The sequence below is a fragment of the Prionailurus bengalensis genome, chromosome D3 (genome assembly GCF_016509475.1).
Source record: "Prionailurus bengalensis isolate Pbe53 chromosome D3, Fcat_Pben_1.1_paternal_pri, whole genome shotgun sequence".
Classification (NCBI taxonomy): domain Eukaryota; kingdom Metazoa; phylum Chordata; class Mammalia; order Carnivora; family Felidae; genus Prionailurus; species Prionailurus bengalensis.
In genome coordinates, this window is record NC_057356.1 from 63,610,034 (window position 1) to 63,630,386 (window position 20,353).

General features: G+C 34.9%; 1 protein-coding gene across 1 annotated transcript in view; it reads right to left on the reverse strand.

Annotated features, from left to right (window-relative positions):
- Positions 1-20,353, reverse strand: part of RIT2 (Ras like without CAAX 2) — a 387,132-nt gene that overhangs the window by 306,696 nt on the left and 60,083 nt on the right. The window contains exon 2 of the mRNA XM_043558702.1: positions 7,539-7,595. Within this exon, the coding sequence (XP_043414637.1) occupies positions 7,539-7,595 (57 nt within the window). The remainder of the gene's footprint in view (positions 1-7,538; positions 7,596-20,353) is intronic.

A 20,353-nucleotide genomic window follows, 5' to 3' on the forward strand; every position in this document is an offset into this window, starting at 1 on the left:
TTCTTTAAAATCCTTAGCTTAAGAACTTTGTATTTCACCAGAGATACTGAAAAATGTATACTTAATGTGGTATATCTCTCCTACACTGGTATAATCACACTGATATATTTATTTCATGCTCACACATTGCAGTGCAATCACAATCATTAGAATGCTATCCACAGATGACCTGTGTATATTTTTGATGTACTTTGCCACCTATGCAAAGCCCCTGTTTTTTCAAGCTTCCCAAATCATTCAGGGAGACTTAAATCTCTATATGACATTTTATTCTTTTCTTGTAGAGTGTGTTACAGTCCTTACCGATTGTTCAGAAAGAATATAAATCTTTCAGATGAGTGTGTTATGCAGTATTCATAGCCAGTAAGTGAAACTGGAGGTCTAAAACACTAAAAGAGGAAAAGCATTCACAGCTGAGTCAATTACAAAAGTATGTGTTCCTTGAAGATAGGATATGTAAGAACAGCTGGAAACCTGTTGGTCATATACATTTCTGGGCACTATGAAAATTGAATAACTATATGGACAGGTAGACTAATATAGTGATAACTGATTCCTGGCTTGTTAAAGCTATTTTCCTTCTGCAGGAAAAGCAGCACAAAGAAACAATTGGATAGGTCTTTAAGGCCAGTTTCCTGTAACCAAATTATGTGCTGTACATTTTTTAATGACCTCAAGTCATCCTAATGCGACGTGGAAAAAAAGGACAGTTGGACTCCAAATAAAGAGATATGATCAACTCTTACAGATAATGAAATAAAGTCAGGCAGGGAGGGGCGCCTGGATGGCTCAGTCGGTTAAGCGTCCAACTTTGGCTCAGGTCATGATCTCGCGGTTTGTGAGTTCAAGCCCTGTGTTGGGCTCTGTGCTGACAGCTCGGAGCCTGGAGACTACTTCAGATTCTGTGTCTCCCTCTCTCTCTGCCCCTCCCCTGCTCATGCTCTGTCTCTCTCTGTCTCAAAAATAGACAAAATATTTGTAAAAAAATCAGGCAGGGAAGCTCAGTGAAGAATGTTCCACTCTGCACTCCTACTATTTTGTGCACCATTCATTCCTGTGCCTTGTACAATGCCTGAATCATGGTAGCTACCCAAGAAATATTTAATAAATTAATATAGAATGGAGAAGAAGAAGCAGAAGAAAAGAAAGAGTAAAAAGAGAAAGAAGAAATAATAATTGACATTAGCATAGTCCTTTTAATTTTTAAAGAAATTTTCTTTTGGCAACCATTTTAGGTCAAGAAATAGCTATCAACATACATAGGAAATTTGTACTAAAGACTCTAACACACCTCTGATTAATTATTAGTCTAATTGTTCCCTAGGACTCTAAAGTTAACTGTAACAAAGTGTAAAATTAATACTTTTTAGAAATGTATTTGTTCATCCATTTTTCATTCAGTAAATACTTATTGAGGATCCACTATATGTCTGGCACTCTACCAAGGCCTTGGCAAACACTAGTGAATAGTATATTGCAGTTCCTAACCTTATTGCCCTTTAATTAAACAGATAACTAATTTTAAAAGTTATTTAAGGGGAGCCTGGGTGGCTCAGTCGGTTAAACGTCCAACTTTGGCTCAGGTCATGATCTCATGGTTGGTGGGTTTGAGCCCTGCATCAGGCTCTGTGCTGAAAGCTCAGAACCCAGAACATGCTTCAGATTCTGTGTCTCCCTCTCACTCTGCCCCACCCCAACTCATGCTCTGTTTCTCTCTGTCTCAAAAATAAATAAACATAAATTTGTTTAAGTTATTTAATTAAAGGGGCACCTGGGTGGCTCAGTTGGTTAAGTATCTGACTCTTGATTTCAGCTCAAATCAGGTTCTCACAGTTCATGAGATCAAGCCCCACATTGGGCTCTATGCTGAGAGCACACAGCCTGCTTGGGATTCTCTCTCTCCCTCTCTCTCTGCCCCTCCTGCTCTTTTTCTCTGAAAATAAATAAATAAACATTAAAATTTTTAAATTTTATTTAATTATATATTGATAAATGATATTAACATAATATTCAAGGTTCTGAATGAATGTATGAAAGTAGGACATATTTTATTTTGGGTAATCAAAGGGGGCTCTCTTGAGGATGCAATAATTAAGCTGAAACTTGACCAATGTATGAGTTGCCCAGGCAAAGATGGAAAGTGGAGAGGTAAAGAGCATTCAGGGTTAAAATATATGCATAAATGTTCTAAGGCAAAAAGGGGCTTGGAAGTTGGCTAATCTAAAAAGTGGTAGATGTTTTTGAAGCCCAAAAGGGGGTAGAGGGTACAAGTGTGTAAGCAACAGTAGCAAACCATGAGAGTCTTTATGCTTAAATTTTTATTTTTCATCCTAATCACGATTGACAATATTGGGGATTGTTAAGAAGAGCAAATTTATGTTTTAAAGATATTTGTGGATTCTGTGTAAAAAGCAACTGGACGAGTTAGTCTAAATTGGAAATGGAAGTAGCTTAGAATAAGAAGGCAGCAGAGGTTATGGAAAGATGGGGATAGGTTCAAGATAGTTTCAGGAGGTAGTAACAACAGACTTTGGTGAGTGATTAATATAGGACAAGTTGAGACAGGTATCAAGGATTCCTGTTGGGCTTTGGCGTGAGATCCTGGTGGATAAAGGTGAGTGATTAATATAGGACAAGTTGAGACAGGTATCAAGGATTCCTGTTGGGCTTTGGCGTGAGATCCTGGTGGATAAAGGGGCTTACCATGATGAATAATCCTGAAGGAAGTCTACTAAGCATCATCAGTTATTAGTTAAAGTTGGGGCATGTTTAGTTTTATCTGCCTTGGAGCTATCTAAATGTACAAAGTTAAGTGGTCTGTCAATAATATTTATTTTCATCTCAGGTAAGAGTACAAGACTTCAGATATTTAAACTTTTAGTCAATCCTTTAAGACCTCTGAAGACTTGATCCCTGACAAATCTTTACCTCCCTCCTGCCACTCTGCACATTATGTCATTTATTTCATCTTCAGGACTTCTGGTTCCAGAAATGCCCCATCTCAGTCACATGCTGTATTTTTTTGTTTTGGTGCCAGTATTTTTTGTTCTTCTGGGAATGTCTATTTTTCCTTCTTCTTCACTTGCCTAATTCCTATGCACCCTTCAAAACTCAGTACAGAAAACATTTGCTCTACACGTATTCTGTACCCCTTCTAGTTGGGTGAGATGTTCCTATATTGTCCTTCTTCTGCACCTTGTGTTTTTCTCTTTCATAAACTCATTGATGATCTTGTTTGCTGATTTATCTTCTCCACCTAATTGGGAGTGTTTTGAAAGCACAGATTGTGTTTTTATCTCTATGTATAGAGTGTATAACATCATACCTGACACCTAATATGTACTATTAGATAGATATATGAGTTTTACATATATTTACAGGGGCGCCTGGGTGGCTCCTGTAAACAGGCTTGCAGAGAAAGGAGGCTAAAACAATAGTCTTTGAGGACAGGGAGAGATAATTATGAATATGACTTGGTCAAAGTTATGACATTCCATAATGAAGAGTGAACACAGATCCTTCACGGTTCAGAGTTTTCCATCCAATATTAAATGTTATATTGAGAGCAATCTTTTTGATACTACATCTTTTTCCATCTGCATAATTTGCCAAGCAAAGTTACCTATTTTTCTATGCTCACGTTTGCCTTCATTTGATTATGAATAAAAGCATGAACAGAAACACTTCTCAACATATAAAGACATTAATAAACAGTAATGTGGACTAAATATAGAGTCCACAAATGAGAACCTGATATTTACATTGTTGGATTGGAGGAAAGTAACACCATATTATATTTCAGAAAAAAACAACAACTTGATATCTAATGGATAATAAATTAAAATTACATACAATAACATTTTTAATTTTGAGCAAGTTACAATAAAATTTAAAGGACACAGCAAAACAAACTGTTCTAGATCATTCTCTCAAATATCTCAAGCTTTTGAGAAATCCAGACTTCTCTGAAAAGTCTCCTCAAAGGATTTGAATTCTAGAATGGATAGCAGGAATGTCTTGGTTTTTAAAATACATCAGAAACTGTGATCCTAATCACAGTGAATACAACTTTAAGAGGGGGTCACCGAACTTTCTCTCCGTTCTTTCAAAATCCTTCAGCACTTTGCTTCTTTCTTATAGTAATAACTGACTTCATAGATGGCTTAAATATCTGTGTATTTGTCTTAATTTCTATTGTTGAGTTGAAAAGTCCTTGAGGGCTTGAACTGTGCTATATTAAACTTTTATTTCTAGAGGACCAGCAGATTGCTTGGCAAAGAGTAGGCATTTAAATTTTTTGCTAATTTAATTGTAAGCAATGGTTATCTCTAATGACTTATTGCTAATTAAAAATAGCATGTGTATTTATTTCAAAGGGTTGAACATCAAGGCTTTGGTCAAAATATTTCTTCTTATTATTCCATAATTACTTTACTATGGGAAAATCAAACTGTACTTAATGCCTAATGCTTAGAGATACTCATTTTAAAGATTAAATTAAAGCTTCAATTTATCCACATTTGGCACCTAATTAAATTAAATTAAGAAACTTAATTTAATTTTTGAGAGGTCTTCTTATGAAAGAATAGAATCAATACCTTTCAATATCCCTTTCATAGTATCTTCAGTGGATTTGCAGATGCTAGACCCACTGGTTACTGACATTGAAAATATTCAGTTAATAAGGAAAGCAATTACTCCTTCGGCTAGATCATTGGTACCAGATAATATCCTTCATTCTTGTCAGTAATAAAGGAAACCTAAACTTTCAGAATTGATGTAGATTTGAGAGAAAAATAATTTTAAGATAAATATAAGGGAGAGAATAAAATTATGCAAATCCTTCAAACATTTCAGAGAAAAATTCTCCAAAAACCTCAGTCAGTAGGATGACAAACAGATCTGCACAGAATGGAAAAGGTATTCGTTTCCTACATAAATTGTGAAATAAGTATCCTTGATAGGCATATTCTTCTCTAATTTGTATGATTTTCAAAATGCACTAATACAAATTTCCTCTTGAGGGGTTATTAAGTCAGCCAGCCTGAGTTATAGTTATGTAGCTTGAGCAGATGAAAGGTGAATTATTGGCACCTTTACCTTCTTCAAACAGGATACCAATGGAAAATTATTAACCAATATTTTCATTAGAGAAGACAGGAAATGAAATGATGGGAAAATTGAATTGATAGTAATAAAGTGCTCTGTGTCTCCACTTTCAAAATTCTTCCTCTAAAGCTATTTTATTTATAGCCAGATAAAGGTATGATTTTAGATGTCTGTTAATACATAATGTCCAGTTATCTTAATTTCAAATGATGGATGTACTTCATAGAAATCTAAAGAAATCATCATCATCTTCTCATTTCTTCCCCTTGAAAGAACCATTTATAATTTATTCACACATATTGCCCTAATCAAGCCATTACATGAAAGGCTGGTGAGCAAAGGTAGCTTTTGCAAACACCAATGCATATAAAGCTTAAACAATGATGAAAAGTAATGAACAACAGAGTGAATTTGTGATTTAATAAATGATATACTGTACTGTTGGATTTTCCAACAAGATAAAAGATTCAGAGCTTTTGCCTAGAGATTTCTCCTCTTCTGTAATTCATAGTGTGTTAGGCAAAGTCACCAGCATTCCAGAATCAAGATGTTTGGAAAATGGATTTAGAGGATTGCTTCTAAAACTTTACAAAGTGATTACTGTCTCTTCAGAAACAAAAATCAACTCCTTGAGGAAGTATTTTCTGATTAATGATGTATAAATTTCCTGCACTGAAATCTTACTAATCAGTTCAACTGATGAAGTCTTGCTGAATTGTAGAACATTTAGAAACAAGTACATTTTATTCATTTCAGTAGTAGTATTTAGGCAAATGTCCTATATCCTATCACATATAGGGTAACTTTTTTTTTTGGGGGGGGGGGGACAGAGAGAGACAGAGCATGAACGGGGGAGGGGCAGAGAGAGAGGGAGACACAGAATCGGAAACAGGCTCCAGGCTCCGAGCCTTCAGCCCAGAGCCTGACGCGGGGCTCGAACTCCCGGACCGCGAGATTGTGACCTGGCTGAAGTCGGACGCTTAACCGACTGCGCCACCCAGGCGCCCCTAGGATAACATTTTTTTAAACACAGTAGGACCTTGAATTGAAATTGCCTGATGAGCAAAATAGGAATTAGAGGATCATACCCATTGGAAGTGAGGATAGGTGATAATCAGACAAAGGGAAGAAAGAGGATAAGTGATGAGATGTGTAGTCCAGGCAACCTGGCAACCATGATGGGTCCAGAACTATGTGTTTTCCTCTCCCATGAATTAACACTTTGATGTGTTTTCAGTGCTAGTGTATTAGTGCCATTAGCACTATGGCAGACTCTGCGAATTTTCAACCGATCCTTTAGAGTAAGCTCTTTGCAGGAGTAAAGCAGTTTTAAAGACATCTTTTCTGCTCTGATTGAGGGAGAAAACTTGTTCCCAATTACAATCTTCTTATACTTAGTATGATAAAAAAAAAAAAAAAGAAAAATGGACAGGAAAAATGAAACATGGCTGGATTTTTGGCTCTAACAATATTTTGATTCTTTGGGTCTCAGTTTCCCCACCTACAAGATGAGAATGGTGAATAAAATTATATCTATACCTAAAGTACTTTCCAAATGAACAATTAACATGGTTAAGTAATTGTGCAATACAAGATCTAGACACTGATAAAGTAGGCAAATGACCACATAAGCATACAGTAACATCACTTATCTTATCCAAAGCAGAGCTTTTCAAATGCAGGTAGATATCTGTTAGTGGATTCTGAAATCAACTTAATGTACTCCACCCATCGTTATCAGGATAAAGACAGAGAACAAACTGAGGGTTGCTTGAAGGGAGGCAGGTGGGGGGAAGGACTACATGAGTGATGGGCATTAAGAAGGGCATTTGTTTGGGGGCGCCTGGGTGGCGCAGTCGGTTAAGCGTCCGACTTCAGCCAGGTCACGATCTCGCGGTCCGGGAGTTCGAGCCCCGCGTCGGGCTCTGGGCTGATGGCTCAGAGCCTGGAGCCTGTTTCCGATTCTGTGTCTCCCTCTCTCTCTGCCCCTCCCCCGTTCATGCTCTGTCTCTCTCTGTCCCAAAAATAAATAAACGTTGAAAAAAAAAAAACATTTAAAAAGAAGGGCATTTGTTTGGATGAGTGCTGTATGTAAGTGCGTATTGTATGTAAGTGATGAATCACTGAGTTCCACTCCAGAAACCAATACTACACTGTATGTTAACTAACCTGAATTTAAATAAATAAATTAAAAAGAAAAAAAATAGAATAGAATGGAAAATACAAGAGTGCATATCAAGAAGTAAGGACAAATATTGTTTCTCAAAGTCTGTATTGTGGGACCTTAAGTATTCTGTATTTATGTGTATGTGTACTGGGTCAAAGTGTAAAACATATTTCTTATTGTCTATAGACATCAACAATATTTGTCAGCCACTTATATAGTGTCTCTTTATTTGGGGTAAAGGAGAAAAGAGGCTTATACTCACCAATAGTGGGGTCATGATAATCAGGAAACTGATGACTAATAAACTGCATTGTCATTGCTGAAAAAAAATAAATGCAATTTAATAACAACTCACCAGCTCATCAATAAATTATTCACCAATGTAGTTCATCAGTCTTTTTTTTATTTAATAAAGTTTTATTTTCCAAAAATATCAGTCTTTTAATAAGATCTAGTCAGTGACTTATTTCCCTGAGTGACCGAGTGAGTGACTAGTTTAATTATGCAACATGAACCACCAAATGATAGGGAAAGTTCTAGAGGAGAAAAAATGTGTCTAAAGGGAAAATAATGCCAGAAACTTCTCTCTGGAATAAATATGTCTAAATTGTAAGTGTATTTTAATGAAAAATTGCCTTGTGGTAAAAACAAGAAGGATATTGACATAATGAGAATATAAAGTAGCTGTAAGGGCCTTTTTGGCTTGCTCTGGTGTAACAGTTGGTATTAGTTGGGGAGCTCTTTTCATTGCAGGTCTGGTGTGTGCTCTGGGACTTATCTTCCTCATTGTTAAGATAAGGAGATAATCTCTGAAGTCTCTATTAGTTATAAAGGTACATGATTGTATGAATTTTTATCCTTAGCCAGCTTTTTAATTAAAATTATTTGTCACTTTTATTTTGCCTAATCCATGCTATTTAGGTCCTTTTATTAATTTTCATTACTTTCTGGGGTATTTCCTCCAAATTCTCCACATTCTTTTCAAATCAATAATTTTATAAAATATTTATAATGTTTCTATTATAGCTTCTTCATGTAAATTTTCATTATTAGTAGACAAATGCAATGCTGAAGTAAAGCAACAAACTTGGAAAAAGAATTAGTATATAGTTATCTTCCTTTTCTCTTGTGTGTTCTCTCTTAGTCTGTGTTTGTGTGTGTGTGTGTGTGTGTGTGTGTGTGTGTGTTTGCGCGTGTGACAAAGACTCTCTCCTTGATCAAACTTTAGTTAGCCTCCCCTGAGTCTTCCTCTCAAGGAAACCCTGACCTAGGTTCCTGTCCCTGCTAGACCAGCATAGCTCAGTGATAGCAAGAAAGCTGCTAAATCATGTTGGTGAGAATGTCCCACGCTTGATACGGAATCCCCCTGGCCTGCCTTCAGCAAGAATCCTTTTAGGTCTATTTGGCAAGAATTCCCCTATTTCTCATATCTCCTGTTAGTAATTTTCCACCAATGCTTGTCCCCACTCCTTGCCTATAAATTCTCATTTTCCCTTGTATTTACAATTGAGTCCAGTTTTTTAATGAGTTCTCTTTTCCCCTTCTGCAATAGTTGCTGAATAAAATCTATTTTTACCATTTTACTGTCCAGCTCTGGTTTCCTTTAACAATGTGTTCATGCTTCAGCAAATATTTGGAACAGGGAAGACAGTTAAATTCAACAAACTTGTATAAGACATTAGTCTAAACTCAGTTTGAAATGGAAAGAAACAGAACCTGACCCAGTGAAAAAGAATTTCTGTTTACACTTTAATAGTGTTTACTTCCTGTCTTCGAATTGACAAAGTCTCCATATGAAAATATTACTCAATGTGACAGTTTAGGGCAAATTTTTGAAATGCAAATGAACATTTCTTACAGATAGCTTTAGGACTTAGGATATTTCAAGTAAACAAACTGAAAGCAACATGTTTATTAAGTAGATATCAGGGGGAATTTGGAAAACATTTTCATGAGTTTTGAAAAGAGCAGTCTCCTCTATCTATTACCACCTGTTGGTTTATTCCCAGCTAGAGCACAAAGGTCAGAGGCCTGGCCTCCCAGTGAACACTTGGCTTGGCTAGTCAATCAACTAAATTTCAAAGATAGTTCAGACTTGTTAAAGTTAGAACTAAAATGAGGAGATTCTCACTCCACTCTACTCAAAGCAGAGAGATATACATCTCTATACAATGTGACAAGAGCATCATCCATCTTATGATAATTATTTAGACTAAAATCTTGAAAAATGTCTTTGGATATATTCCCTTTCATATCCTCCATCTAGTCTCCATGAATTTTTATTTTATTTCCAAAATATCTGTCCAGTATGTCTTCTTTCTGATATTACTCTAGTTCAAAATCTTATATCTTAAATCCCTATTGCCATAGACTTAAAATTGACTCTCATAGCTATTTTATTTATCTTCCATTGAACCTTCCACAAAGACACCGGAGTCATTTAAAAAAAAAAATCCTGCTACTCATATGTCAGCAACTGCTAAGATAAAAACCATGCTAGCATATGTGGTCCTTCATGTGCCCATCATACCTCTTCAGGCTTGACTTCCAGTACTGCCCAAACAGCTTCTCCGTGTTCTCAGACTTATGGAAGAAAGGATTTTCCACCTATGAGGATGCCTTTGTCCTATGGCATAGCATGGCCTTCACCTTCTCCCTCATTTTTATATCATACTAACAAAGATTCTACTTGACTAAACCTTCATCAGGCTCCTCTGAACCCTCCTCTCAACCAGGCTGTGACCTTCAGGCTTCCATGCTCATCTCTGCTTTGCCAAGTTTTAGCAAGAATCCTACAAAGTCATTTTAGAGGGAATTCTCCACACTTGATATCTGGTCACCCTTGGTAACTGATCAAATTCCTCATCCCCCATGATTACTTTGGCCTACCTTCAGCAAGAATCCTATTAAGTTTATTTAACCAGAATCCTCCTTACCCTCTTAGTGATTTTCTATCCACTGACCCCCAACTCACTCCTTGGCTATACATTCCCACTTGTCCTTCCTGTATTCAGAATTGAGCCCAGTTCTCTACTGAGGGAAGCCTTTTTCCCCTATTGTAATAGTTCTTGAATGAAATCCATCTTTACCACTTTACTGTCCAGCTCTTCTTTTCTTTGACAATGTTACTATCTCCACTCAACTGTCATACCACTCAATTAACACATTTAAACTCTTCACTGACCAGGTACCAATACATGATAGCCATGGAAGTTCCTAAGAAGCATTAGAAAACACTGTGTATACTTAGGGGCTAAGTTAATTTCTATAAACCTAGCAAAGAATTTTGAAGGTGAAGTTTGGAACAACTGTAAGGAAGAATATGTAAGCATTTTAAGAACTGATAGATATATTAGATACTAGACTTGAGATTCACAAAGCCAGTGTCAGAAATAAATGAATCAGTCAAAGATTTACCTTTTACACTTATTTATAAGAACACCTAGCATATATTTAGATGATGGAGTTTGTGCTTTAATGGAAACCTGCTGCTTATTGTATAATTGAAAAAGCCCTTCAATTCTCAAATCCTCTGACCTACCACTGAGACAGAACCAAAGAAGAGAGAGCCAGCTGAGCTTTGTTCCAGAACTTCAAAAGATAATTTTAGAAAGATTGATTTGTAAAAGTTTCTTTTGTGTTTTACAAAGTGGATGCCTGATGGGATATCTAAGAGCCATTTCCCTTTGTGGAGATAATATGTAAAACAAACAATTTTTGAAAAATCTCTCCTAAATACATGTCAGATTCAATGTTGAAATAAGTAATCTGCTAAATATCTATCAATTGTCCTGGGACCTAAATTTTATTTATTTTATGATACACAGGTTTACATCCTCAAAATCAGGGGATTCTATTTTCTTTTGCCATACAGTCATTCTGCCAGAAACTCAAAAATAGCCCCTCCTTTTTCTTTAGAGAATTATTGTATTGCCTTTATAATATCTTAATACATTGTTTTTCAAGTATCTAATGAAAATGAAGGTCTATGTCTTCTTCCCAAAGTATACATTCCTATAAACATATGTATACAATATTAAGAGATATGTGGGGACCATTAGGTCCTAAGTAAAAACACTTGTCCTAGCAAATACCCACATAGGTCAGAAACCAGTCTTTTGTTTAAAAAGAGGACATCCATAAAAACTATGATTTAACTTTCTTCTATTTATTCCATGCATATTTATCTGTTCAAGTTTTCTAACTCTACTGGGGACAGTTTTAGGAAACCGTATTATCCTAAGAACTTACCCATCTAAGGTTTTCAGTCTTTTCAGAGAAATGTGCCTTGTGATGTTTTAAATTTTGATTGTATCATTAGCTATTTCCTTCTCATAATTTTTTGTTTGCTTAAATTAGTTACTAGTTTGTCTATTTTGTTGATTTTTTCAAAGACTTTTAATTTTTATTTCATAATGATTACTATTATTAATAATATTATCCACTGACTTTCTTTTATTTCCTTTGCTGCTTTTTATTATTTTCCTGGTTGTATTTCTCTGGTTTACTTTTTTGTTAACTCAGTTCATTTATTTTTATCATTTTAATTTTTCTTGGTAATTTTTTGTAGATATGAATTATCCATTATCTCAGTTTTCTGTCTATCAATAGTTTGATATTATTTTTCAGAAATTTAAGATTTATATTTGTATTTTTCCTTTCACCTAGGAGTCAATAAATAGAGAGCTCTTTTCAGTCAAAGCTGGAAGAGATTTTTTGCTTATTTTATTTTTAATTTTAAATCTTATGATCAGAGAGTATTATTTCTAATAACTCTATGTAACTTGCTGATGTTTTTGGCATCTTAATATATAATTAATGTGTTTAGTAAAATAAAGTATATTGATAAGAAAGTAGTATTTGATATATGCATCAGTAAGATTTACTTTATTATTTTTAACTGTTTTATAACCTTATATTTTGTCTACGGATCTGTCTCGTGTTGATAACGGTGTATATTTCACACATTATACATAACTATTGTTTTATTCAGTGTATAAATATTGTGACTGTAATATTTTAATTGTGGTTTATGGCTTTTATTATTAAAAAGTATCTTTCCTCATCTCATTTGGTAATTTTTGTCTTTTTCATCTGATATCAAGATTGTAATCACTGCTTTATTTTTACTTTTATTTGCTTAGTTTTTCTTTGCCAATTATTTTCCTTTTGTCATTTTAAATTATTGTATGTCAGGCAGGTCTATTGTATACTACATAGGGTTGGATATTGTTTAATAGCCAATTTGAAAATTGTTTTCTTTTAATAGGTAAGCTTATTTTATTCACACTTACCTATTCTTATTTTTCCTCCATGTCTTTTCATGGCTTGATAGCTCATTTCATTTCAGCACAAAGTACTATTCCATTGTCTGGATATACCACAGTTTACTTATTTACTCACCTCCTGAAGGACATCTTGGTTGCTTCTAAATTTTGGCAATTATGAAAAAAAGCTATAAATATCTGTTTGTAGGTTTTTATGTGGCTGTAAGTTCTCAACTCCTTTGGGTAGATACCAAGGAGTATGATTGCTGGCTATGTTTATATCAGATATGTTTAGTTTTGTAAGAAACTGCTAAACTGTCTTCCAAAGTGCCTGTACCAGTTTGCATTCCCACCGAAAATGAATATAAGTTAATTTATTTGAAATTTAGCTCCCCATCTTTGCCAGCATTTGGTATTGTCAGTATTCTTGATTTCAACCATTCTATTAGGTATATAGTGGTGTTTCATTTCCATGCATATTTCTCTGGTGACATATCATGTGACACATCTTTTTATATGTTTATTTGCCATATATGTTTTTTCTTCAGCAAGTATCTGGCAAGGTCTTTGGCCATTTTTAAATCATGTTGTTTGTTTTCTTGTCGTTGAGCTTTATGAGTTCTTTGTATATTTTGGATAACAGTCTTTTATCAGCAGTGTCTTTTGGAAATAGTTTCTCCTAGTCTGTGACTTATCTTCTAATTAATTCTCTTGATATTGTCTTTGGCAGAGCAGAAGTTTTTAATTTTAATAAAGTCCAGCTTATTATTTTTTTTCATTGATTAGGTAAAGATGTTGTAAAGACATTACCATACCCAAGGTCCTCTACATTTTCTCTTATGTTATCTTCTAGAAGTTTATCTAGAAGTTATCTTCCAGGTTTGCATTTTACATTTAGACCTATGACTCATTCTGAGTTAATTTTTTTGACCTGTTATAAGGTCTATGTCAAGAATCTTCCCCCCACCCCCCATGGGATTGTCCAGTTTTTTCCCCACACCATTTGTTAAAGAGACTATCTTTCCTCCATTATATTGTCTTTACTCCTTTGTCAAAGATCAGTTGGCTATATTTATAGGGCTATGAACCTGAGGTGTAGGTCAGGAAAGAAAGGAAATGGATTTTGGTGAACACATAGGAGTCTCTGGCATACAGGGGAAAAGACTGTCAGAAAGAAATGTGAAAATGTCAAATGAAGAAAAATAAAGTGTCACTTTCCCCTCCCCAAAAGAATAATCATTCCCTGAAAAACTAAGGTCTTATGTTACTGTTTTTCTTACTAATTTCCATGAGGGATAGTTCAATATTTTTCTAAATAAAGCATCTTTTAATTTTTGCTGAACACTTCAAGGAATTATTACAAAAAACATACTTGTTTAAATTTTTGTAAATTGAAGTAATCTACATAGTGGAAGTCTACATAACTTGATAATGTAGATTTAAAAAAATTAATTCTCTAGCTGGGAGTATATCTGAAATGATGGGTAAAGTGTTACTTTGTTGTTTGCTGGTTTTTTTTTTTTTGTTTTTTTCAGGTGAACTCTGTGACCATCATGAAAAATCTGGACAGGAAATAGTGGTGGGAGGTTTGTCATGCTCATACACATAAGCACTTCTCCTTAAGTCAGTCTGACTATCACTGGCTTAGGAATACAAAGAAAGAACAGAGTACATACAGGTAGAGAAGACATTTAAAGATCAAAAAGTTGAGTCATCCACTGTAATTTTTAAAAAAGTAATTAGGGATAGAAGTAAAGAATATTTGGTGGACTCATACTCTTTTTCATATCTAAAATTATTACAGTTAGTAGATGACCTTTATTAGCAAACAAGATACTTCCCCTCCCCCTCCATTGAAATGGACATTTACTTAATACTAAGTTACAGATCAGGAAGTACCTGATGGTTTTGTATCAAAGAACCTTTTCCATTACTAATGGCCATCCATTAACATACCTTATGTAAATGTAGCCCTTGCCTGAACTTTATAAAACATTCATTTAATACATATGATACATAATAGGCAATTGCATTTTGATGTTCATACAAAGTAGTGGTGAGAGATTAAATACAATCTTTTTTTTTTTAAAAAAACAAACCCATTTTGATTGGACTCCTCTTTTGCATGCATATGTTCTTTATTTAGATTTCCATTTTATTATTCAGATATTCCAATAATTTATTATTTCACTTTAAAGTTAAATTTAAATCAACGCTTTCTTGTTTTGCATAATTCAGTATTAAGCCATCAAATTTACTTACACAAAAAATCTGACAATATTATATATCACCTTGCTTGGAATGTCAATGGTATTTGCCCTGAGGCAGAGACTATCAGTTATGAAAAAGAAAATTTATAGAAAGAAAAGAAAAATTTTCTACAATTTTTTAATAGATTAAAATACTGCATAAAATTACACTACTTTATTATTACTCTCCTCAGCTCCCCCACCCCCAAAGGAGTTTAATATTTATGGAAAGTACTGAGCTGAAACACTTTGGAGAATGATACAATCTAATTACACAAAGATAGAAGTTGAGAAGTCATTGCTTTCCCTTTGGGACGTTAAGCCCTGTCAGTGGAGTAGGAAAGATGATGGGAATCTGGTCACTAAGATGTACTTCTACTTCTCTTTTGTTTTTTTTGTGGTGTCTTAATAAAATTACTTAATCTCTCTATGTTATTTTTCTTAGCAAAATGAGGGGAAGAGAAAAGACAACTAAAAAATGCATCCGGATCAAGCATTTTGCAATCCCTCTTTGTTCATCCTGCCTTCCCCACCATCATCTATTCTTCCTCCATTTAGGATCTCGTTCTGTTGTCTCTATTCTAGTTCTTTCTTTTATTTAGTCATTCTGTTCCAGCCATACTGACTTCTTGGGAGTTTTTCAAACCATTCCAGCTGTGATCCTTTCCAGGGAAGCCTTTGCTGGTGCTATTTACTTTGCTTGAATGCTCTATACCTAGATAAATGCTTTGCTTGCCTGTATCAGATTATGATTCACATGTGACCTCCTTTGAAAGGTGTTCTCACACCAGCGAATTTAAATCAAAATCCATTCCTCCTCACTAGAACTCCCTATGCTCCCTTCTTGATATTCATTCATTCATGCTATTAAAACTATTAGGTTCAAGACACTGCTTTATATAATGTGTCATACCCTACTTTGGGTGCTTTGGGCACAGCACTGAAGAAAATGGACCCCTGCCCTTTAGGGTCTTAGATTCTAGAAGGGGGGGAATTGGAAAGGGAGACAAAAATAAAAATGCCACACACTTGCATATATATCAATGGTATGTTAGATGGTGACAAATACTACTATGGAGAAAAGTAAAATTATTATAGGATCATTATTAAAATATAAAGATATATTACATTAAGATGGACTTCTGTGGGAAAAAATTAATGGATATACAATTTCCAAGAAGAAGAGGAACAAGGTCACATTTTTCACTATTCGAGAACTTGTTCATTTAGTTTTTAAAAGGAAAATGTCTTTTATGACTCAATTGATATATTTATAAGAAATATATCATTATTTAAAACATCATTATTTAAAATAAGCTGAGAATTGTATCCTTTAAAACAATTTAAATTTATGATGAAATTTTTAAATATCAATCTAAAAATGTACAAGTTGGGAGGCACCTGGGTGGCTCAGTTGGTTGAGCATCCAACTCCTAATTTCAGCTTAGGTCATGATCCCAGAGTTGTGGGATCACGCCCCACACTGGGACTTAAGATTCCCTCTTTCTCCTTCTGTCCTTCTTCCTTGCTTGTCCTCTCTATCTCTCTTAAAAAAATATAAATAAATTAGTTAAATACATAAAAGTGTACAAGTTGGGTACCTAATCTTTCAAAATCCCTTTAAGGAATAATTTAACAAAAATGTTTTAAAATCTATGCATTAACTTGACCAGGGTCACAGATCTATCACAGAATCAAGTTGGTTGGGCCATAGTACTCACTCCAAAGTCAGTCACTTTCCATTATGCTAATTGCTCCTTATTAATTCCCTTCTCTTAACTGAAAACCTGTGCTTTCTCATGAGCAGCTCATTTGCTGAATAAAAGCATGGATATGTGAGAAATCTTTATATTTTTGAATGAATAAATAAGTGAATAAGTCTAAAATTGTCTCATAACTTATACTAAAACTCAGGTAAAAATGGTTGATAGTTCTCTTATTTTTCCACCAGCGTTCACAGTTACAAACATTTTCTAAAATGCATTGAATCTAGGGTCAGAAACAGCCTCGTGAAAAGACATAGCATGGGGCTATTTCCCAAGGTGGGCAGGCCACCCTCCTGATTACCTTGAGAGAGATAAGGTGGCTCTCAACCTGTATTGCTCCCAAACAGGAATAATGGGATCTTTTTAAAGTCAAGGTGATAGGGAAGTATTAACAATAGCAGTATAAGAGGGTCTTTATCAAAGACATTCAAAGATTCCTCCTTTCTTCTTTGCAGCTTTTAATAATGAAGAGTTTAAAATGTTTTATTTTTAATTAATTTATTTATTATGAGAAAGAGAGAGTGAGAGTTCGAGCAGGGGAGGGGCAGAGAAAGAGGAAGAGAGACAGAATCCTGAGCAGCCTCCACATTGTCAGTTCAGTGCAGAGACTGAAACCACAAACTGTGAGGTCATGACCTGAATCAAAACCAAGAGTCAGAGGCTTAACTGACTGAGCCACCCAGGCGCCCTGTAACTTAATAATTTTTCACTTAGTTATAAAACATTTATTGCAGGTCTGGTATTTTTCCCTGTTCCCATACATCTGTGGATATAGGATAAGGATTGTTGAGAGGGAAGGGCTTGAGATCTGAAGGGTGAGGGGTAGATTCGAAAATGGCACCATTTGGTTGGGGGAATGGTACCTCATCAGAGAGATGGATGGGAGAGGCAGCCCTTGTAGTTCTCCACTTCCCAGAGGGTTTTCCCTTCCATGGAGAGCTTCCCTTCACTTCTCTTTCTCTTCCTCTCCCCTATAAACTCTCTGCCAACAGAGAGAAATGGTGCTTTTCAGGACATTAAAAATTCTATTTATCTTCACTGACTGATTTTCAAGGATGATTGATGCCACACAAAAAGAAGTGATGGATATTAAAACTCAATATTTCCACTCATTCCTTTTTGCTCTTTGCTGACAGTTTATTCTGTACTCAATGAAACAAAGAAGAAAAATAGATATTTTCACCAATCATTTTCCAAATATTTTATCATTTAGGATAAACCTCATCTCTTTAGGTAAATGAAATACTATTAATGCTTTACACACATGTACTAACATAGGTAAATATCTTTCTCCTTACTTAACTCTATTCTTAGAATATAATGGAGACAATTATTGAAGTCTGATTCATGTGAATGGATGACAGTAACCAGAAAGAGTCTTAAAGTGCTCAGATTTTAGGACATATTTGATTTGTCATGGAATTACAATAGACATTAATATCTAGTCTATATCAGAATTTATATATTCATTATTTGCTACAATAAGATTTTACTCTGTCTTGACACCCTGATCTTGCAGTCAAAGCATTTGCTGGCATTTCATCATGTTAGTAACTGATAGACATCATACGTCTTGGGGCTGAAGGTTTTTCTTTCATAGCTTTTGGAATAAGATTCCCAAAGCATAAAATACCTGTGATTTACGTTACTGTAATAGTTTCATATTTGCTAAGAATTTTTCTTTGTTTGGTGAATCTCCATCTTACTTCTAGGAATTTTGTGATACTCTTTATAGACTAGGTCATAGACTAGTAATGAAGTTCAGGACATGCTACCCCCGAATATGGTATGTTGGCATATTGAATATTTTGAAGTGAAGGAATTTGAGAAGCAGTAGGTGTAGGAAAGATTCTCAGTCTCTCTTGAAGCAGGTCATAAGACCCTCATGTGAGGGCTGCCCTCCTATACCTGGAGGAAAAGAGCATCCTTATCTCTGAAGAAGGAGGGACGCTGAGAGAATCAGAACAAACAGGACTTGGTAAGTACTCCCCATTTACCCATATACCAAAAGGGTATACCCTTCTGTCGTATCACATTTTTATGGCTTTTCACTTTTCCTTAAACCTATAAAAATAATTAGGCTTGGCCACTTCTTCAGGTCTTCCTTTCCTTATGAAGACTCCAGTGTCTTGTAAAACTTAAGTAAATTTGTTTGCTTTCTCTTGTGAATCTCTTGTCAAGTCCAGCTTACAGGGTTCTAGCTTGAGAAGGGTAGAAGAAGAGATTTTTCCTCCCCTGCACTAGCCAGCTGCCGACCTTACCAGAAGGACACTGGAGTGAATGAATTATTTTCTCCTGCCCCATTATATCTCCCTTCTTCTTAACTGAAATTTCCCATTTAATGTCTTAAATAAACCTGGATTACCTGACTCTCTTCTTAAAACATCATTAGCTTCTATCAGTTTTTATAGTCCTTCCTGATAGAGTAGATGCTTCAGCCAGGGAGAAAAGCTCTGGAAAGGGAAGAAGGGTGATACCTTGAATAAAAGGCACAATTTTTCTGTGGCCTTACCCAGATCATCTATGTTTACATTAATAATGCTAGTAATAATAAACTTTATAACATTATACTTTTTTACATATAATGCCATATACTTTTAAGGGCATTTTTTGGTTTATACATTATCTAAACTATATGCTTCTTTTTATAGCATATATGAAATGACAAATCTAAAAGCAAAGGCTAATAGACTGGGTATGAGAAGCAAGATTTAGGGTAATCCTGGCAGAATGGAATAATGGAAAAAGCCAGAAATATGAATGCAAAAGTCTTACATTTTAGTTAGAATAATCAATTTTACAGTTATAGAAGCATAGAATGAGTTCAACGTGGTATGATACCTGTTTCAAATGAAAAATGACATGGAGGTTAGGATTAGGTCTCAATAATTATGACTCAAGATAAAATTTAAAGGAGATGCACCATTTAGGGCAGATTGTCACAATCTCATTATTAAATCTCAACATATTGCTGTTTGGTTCTTTATACTGGATTTGTTACGGTGACATGTACAAATCCACGAGCTGGATTTAGCACTCATCCAGCCTCCGTGACAAACATGCTTCCACCCCAACATGACTCTGACATGAGGTCTGCCTACAACTGGGCTTCTTCAGCTGGCTTTCAAACACCTGATGGGTCAGGGCCTTGGCCACCTGGAAACTGAAAGCACAGTACTGGCGGACAACTCAGGTGCTTGATCCATCAACATTTATAGAATCTAATCCTGCTTATTCTGGCTAGGGCAATGGTTCCCAATGTGCAGTCAAATAACTCCGAGGGATCTGAGAGACCTTTTCACAAGGGTTAATGAAGTTCTATGAGGCAGATAGGTGATTCCAACTGTCTTTTAAGCTAGATATCTTTGGAGATCTTAAAATATGTAAAATAATGTCATTATTCTCAAACATTTTTGTTGTTTTGAAAAATATAGGTTTAAAAAATGTTATTTGTTGAAATATATTTTTATATTTTGTTGCAATATATTTTTTAATTAATACTTATTATAACTTTTTAATGCATTTATTCAATTTTATATATTTGTTACTTTTAATTTATAATATGGTACACAGCAATAGAAATAACCCATATAATCAAAAGTTTTTTTGGGTCCTCAATATTGTCAAGTGACTGAAATGATTTTAAGACCAAAATGCTTTAGTACCACTGATCTAGAGCAAAACCTCAGCCCTGATTAAACAAAGGTAGGTGAAAAGATCTATGATTATTCACACCTCAAGTAATAACATTTTGAAAGCCTAAAATTAAAGATAATTTAACAATAGGGAAGCCCA